This window comes from Penaeus monodon, chromosome 20, assembly GCF_015228065.2.
Source record: "Penaeus monodon isolate SGIC_2016 chromosome 20, NSTDA_Pmon_1, whole genome shotgun sequence".
NCBI lineage: Eukaryota > Metazoa > Arthropoda > Malacostraca > Decapoda > Penaeidae > Penaeus > Penaeus monodon.
In genome coordinates this window covers 46,255,993-46,260,376 of record NC_051405.1, presented here as the reverse complement: position 1 = coordinate 46,260,376, position 4,384 = coordinate 46,255,993, and the positions used below count along the sequence as shown (strand labels likewise).

General features: G+C 59.3%; 2 protein-coding genes across 2 annotated transcripts in view; both read right to left on the bottom strand.

Moving 5' to 3' along the window:
* LOC119586025 (proline-rich protein 36-like) overlaps positions 1-2,656 on the bottom strand; it is a 6,200-nt gene extending 3,544 nt beyond the window's left edge. Inside the window, exons 1-3 of the mRNA XM_037934732.1 lie at positions 983-2,656; positions 365-487; positions 19-171 (exon numbers count right to left, since the gene is read on the bottom strand). Of these exons, the coding sequence (XP_037790660.1) occupies positions 19-171; positions 365-487; positions 983-2,656 (1,950 nt within the window). The remainder of the gene's footprint in view (positions 1-18; positions 172-364; positions 488-982) is intronic.
* Positions 2,657-2,861: 205 nt separating this feature from the next.
* Positions 2,862-4,199, bottom strand: LOC119586024 (proline-rich extensin-like protein EPR1). The gene has a single exon (XM_037934731.1). It carries the CDS (start codon positions 4,197-4,199, stop codon positions 2,862-2,864), a length of 1,338 nt encoding a protein of 445 aa, XP_037790659.1.
* Between the last annotated feature and the right edge of the window lie 185 nt (positions 4,200-4,384).

The following is a 4,384-nucleotide window of genomic DNA, read 5'->3' as shown; positions in this document are numbered from 1 at the left end:
GGTCTCCGGCAGATTTACAGCCAGGTAAAGGTAAACAGAGCCCTGTAAACAATCGCCGAGGCACCTTCGCCACGAGGCCTGGACGGCGTCCGCCCCTCGTATGGCAGCGGGAGTGAGCGGTGAGGGCGGCCGGTTGGGCAGAAGCCTGGAATGATGTGTCTCACTAGAGGTCTGGATGCGGTAAGGTATACACAGTCTTCATGGAAAGTTTAAAAGCGTTCCCTAAGGCAGCCTTTGACTAGAACAGCCACAGGCGAATGCGAAGGTGGAGATAAGAAAAATAGATTAGCGTCGACGGGTCGAAGGAATTTCCGAAAGCGAACACTGCCAACTGCGCAGTCCGACCTGGGCGGGTCGCCCTCACGAAGCTGAAGGCATGGGGCCGCAAAGCAGCTCTGATTATGGCGCTCCAAATTAGGGCAGCCGCAGGATGGCCCTTGGGCTGCTTATGGAATAAAACATCGAAGGAACCGGGTGCTTTACATGTCTTGGTTCATCAGAAAATGTGATTATGCAGACCCCTAGACAACCATTAAGCCCGCAGCGGACTACTGTTCGGGAAGAAGCGGGCGGAGAGAGCGGCAGGTTGGTGCAGTGGGGAGGGCGATCACTGGGGAGGTTGTTGCGGTGGGAAGGTTGTTGCAGTGGGAAGGTTGTTGCAGTGGGAAGGTTGGTGCAATGGGGAGGTTGTTGCGGTGGGAAGGTTGGTGCAATGGGGAGGTTGTTGCAATGGGGAAGGTTGGTGCAATGGGGAGGTTGTTGCGGTGGGGAGGTTGGTGCAGTGGGGAGGGGGAGCAATGGGGAGGTTGTTGCAGTGGGGAGGTTGTTGCAGTGGGAAGGTTGTTGCAGTGGGGAGGTTGTTGCAGTGGGGAAGGTTGGTGCAGTGGGAAGGTTGTTGCAGTGGGGAGGTTGTTGCAGTGGGAGGTTATTGCAGTGGGGAGGGGGAGCACTGGGAAGGTTGTTGCAGTGGGAAGGTTGTTGCAGTGGGGAGGTTGTTGCAGTGGGGAGGTTGTTGCAGTGGGGAGGTTGTTGCAGTGGGGAGGTTGTTGCAGTGGGGAGGTTGTTGCAGTGGGAAGGTTGTTGCAGTGGGGAGGTTGGTGCAATGGGGAGGTTGTTGCAGTGGGAAGGTGGTTGCAGTGGGAAGGTTGTTGCAGTGAGGGAGGTTTGTTGCAGTGGTGGAGGTTGTTGCAGTGGGGAGAGGGAAGCCACTGAGGACGGTGTTGCCGGGGGAGGTTGTTTTATTGCAGTGGGAGGTTGTTGCAGTGGAGGTGTGCAGGGGGAGGTTGTGTAGTGGGGAGGTTGTTGCAGTGGGAGTGTTGCGTGGGAAGGTTGTGCAGTGGGGAGGTTGTTGCAGTGGGGAGGTTATTGCAGTGGGGAGGGGGAGCACTGGGAGGTTGTGCTGGGGAGATGTTGCAGTGGGGAGGTTGTTGCAGTGGGGAGGGGGAGCACTGGGGAGGTTGTTGCCCAACGTGTTGGAGGGGTAGCCAGTGGGGGAGGTGTTGCAGTGGGGAGGTTGTTGCAGTGGGGAGGGGAGCATTCGGGAGGTGCTGCATGTAGGAGGTTGTTTGCAGTGGGAGAGGGGGAGCACTGGGAGGTGTTGCGTGAGGAAAGGTTGTTGCATTGGGAGGTTGCTGCCAGTGGGAAGGTTGTTGCGTGGAGGAGGTTGCTGCAGTGGGGAGGTGTGCAGTGGGGAGGTTGTGTCGGGGGAGGATTGTTTGCAGTGGGGAGGTTGTTGCATGTGGGAAGGGGGAGCACTGGGGAGGTTGTTGCAATGGGGAGGTTGGTGCAGTGGGGAAGGTTGTTGCAGTGGGGAGGTTGTTGCAGTGGGAAGGGTTGCTGCAGTGGAAGGTTGTGCAGTGGGAGGTTGTTGCAGTGGGAAGTGTTGCAGTGGGGAGGTTGTGTAGTGGGAGGTGTTGCCGTGGGGAGTTGTTTGCAGTGGGGAGGTTGTTGCAGTGGGGAGGTTGTTGCAGTGGGGAGGTTGTTGCAGTGGGGAGGTTGTTGCAGTGGGAAGGTTGTTGCAGTGGGAGGTTGTTGCAGTGGGGAGGTTGTTGCAGTGGGGAGGTTGTTGCAGTGGGAAGGTTGGTGCAGTGGGGAGGTTGTTGCAGTGGGGAGGTTGTGCAAGGGAAGGTTGTTGCAGTGGGAAGGTTGTTGCAGTGGGGAGGTTGTTGCAGTGGGGAGGTTGGAGCAGTGGGAAGGGTTGCATTGGGGAGGTTGCTGCAGTGGGGAGGTTGTTTGCAGTGGGAAGGGTTGGCAGGGGAAGGTTGTTTGCAGGGGAGGATGTTGTAGTGGGGAGGTTGGTGCAGTGGGGAGGGGGAGCAGTGGGGAGGTTGTTGCAGTGGGGAGGTTTGTTGCAGTGGGGAGGTTGTTGCAGTGGGAAGGTTGTGCAGTGGGGAGCGTTTCGCAGGGGGAAGGTGTGCAGTGGAAGGTTGTTTGCAGTGGGTAGGTTGTTGTAATTGGGGAGATTGTGGCAGTGGGGAGGGGGAGCATCTGGGAGGTTGTTGCAGTGGGAAGGTTGGTGTAGTGGGGAGGTTGGTGCAGTGGGGAGGTTGGTGCATTGGGAAGGTTGTTGCAGTGGGGAGGGGGAGCACTGGGGAGGTTGTTGCAGTGGGAAGGTTGTTGCAGTGGGGAGGTTGGTGCAGTGGGGAGGTTGGTGCATTGGGAAGGTTGTTGCAGTGGAGAGGGGGAGCAGTGGGGGGGGGGGCGTGGGGGGTTGTTGCAGTGGGGAGAGGAAGCACTGAGGAGGTTGTTGCAGTGGGAGGGGGAGCACTGGGGAGGTTGTTGCAGTGGGAAGGTTGCCTGTGCAGTGGGAGGGTGTGCAGGGGGAGGTTGGTTGCAGTGGGAAGGTTGTTGCAGTGAAGAGGTTATTGCAGTGAGAGGTTGTTGCAGTGGGAAGGTTGTTGCAGTGGGAGGTTGTTGCAGTGGGGAGGTTGTTGCAGTGGGGAGGGGGAGCAGTGGGGAGGTTGTTGCAGTGGGGAGAGGAAGCACTGAGAAGGTTGTTGCAGTGGGGAGGTTGGTGTAGTGGGGAGGTTGTTGCAGTGGGGAAGTTGTTGCAGTGGGAGGTTGTTGCAGTGTGGGGAGGTTGTTGCAGTGGGGAGGTTTGTCGGTGGGGACGGTTTAGTGCAGAGTGGGGAGTTGTTGCAGTGGGAAGTTGTTGCAGTGGGGAGGTTGGTGCAGTGGGAGGTTGTTGCAGTGGGGGGAGGATGTTGCAGTGGGGAGGTTGATTGCAGTGGGAGTGTTGCAATGGGGAGGGGGAGCATTGGGGAGGCTGTTGCAGTGGGGAGGATGTTGCAGTGGGGAGGTTGTTGCAGTGGGAAGGTTGTTGCAGTGGGGAGGTTGTTGCAGTGGGGAGGTTGCTGCAGTGGGGAGGTTGGTGCAGTGGGGAGGCTGTTGCAGTGGGGAGGTTGTTGCATTGGGGAGGCTGTTGCAGTGGGGAGATTGGTGCAGTGGGGAGGTTGTTGCATTGGGGCGGATGTGCAGGGGGGAGTGGTGCCCCCAGGTGTAGGTTTTTCAGTGGGGAGGTTGTGGTGCATGGTGGAGGACTGTGCAGTGGGAGGTGTGCAGTGGGGAGGTGTTGCAGTGGGGAGGATGGTGGCGTGGGGGAGGTGGTGCAGTGGGGAGGTTGTTGCAGTGGGGAGGTTGTTGCAGTGGGGAGGTTGTTGCAGTGGGGAGGATGGTGCAGTGGGGAGGTTGTTGCAGTGGGGAGGTTGGTGCAGTGGGGAGGTTGGTGCAGTGGGGAGGCTGTTGCAGTGGGGAGGTTGGTGCAGTGGGGAGGCTGTTGCAGTGGGGAGGATGGTGCAGTGGGGAGGTTGGTGCAGTGGGGAGGCTGTTGGAGTGGGGAGGTTGTTGCAGTGGGGAGGCTGTTGGAGTGGGGAGGTTGGTGCAGTGGGGAGGTTGTTGCAGTGGGGAGGTTGTTGCAGTGGGGAGGTTGTTGCAGTGGGGAGGTTGGTGCAGTGGGGAGGCTGTTGCAGTGGGGAGGTTGTTGCAGGGAGGTTGGTGCAGTGGGGAGGTGTTGCACGTGGGGGAGGATGTGCAGGTGGGGGAGGTTTGCAGTTGGAGGTTCGGTTGCAATGGGGAGGTGGTGGCCAGTGGGAGGATTTGAGTGGGGAGGTTGCTGCACTGGGGAGGTTGTTGCAGTGGGGAGGATGGTGCAGTGGGGAGGGGGAGTAGTGAGGAAGGTGGAGCAGTGGGGAGCACATCATCGTTGCTGCTTCTGCTGCTTGACCCTGCGTACACCGCTGTGCTTTCTCATTCTGGTGCTTCGCGTCCCTCGCAAGGGCCGCCGCCACCGTGTCTGCGGGGCAGGGAACCGCGTCCAGGAGAGAGCGCGTGACGTCATCGCCGCTTATACAGACTGCGCTCTGGATTCACTTGTTCGCCCTCAGGA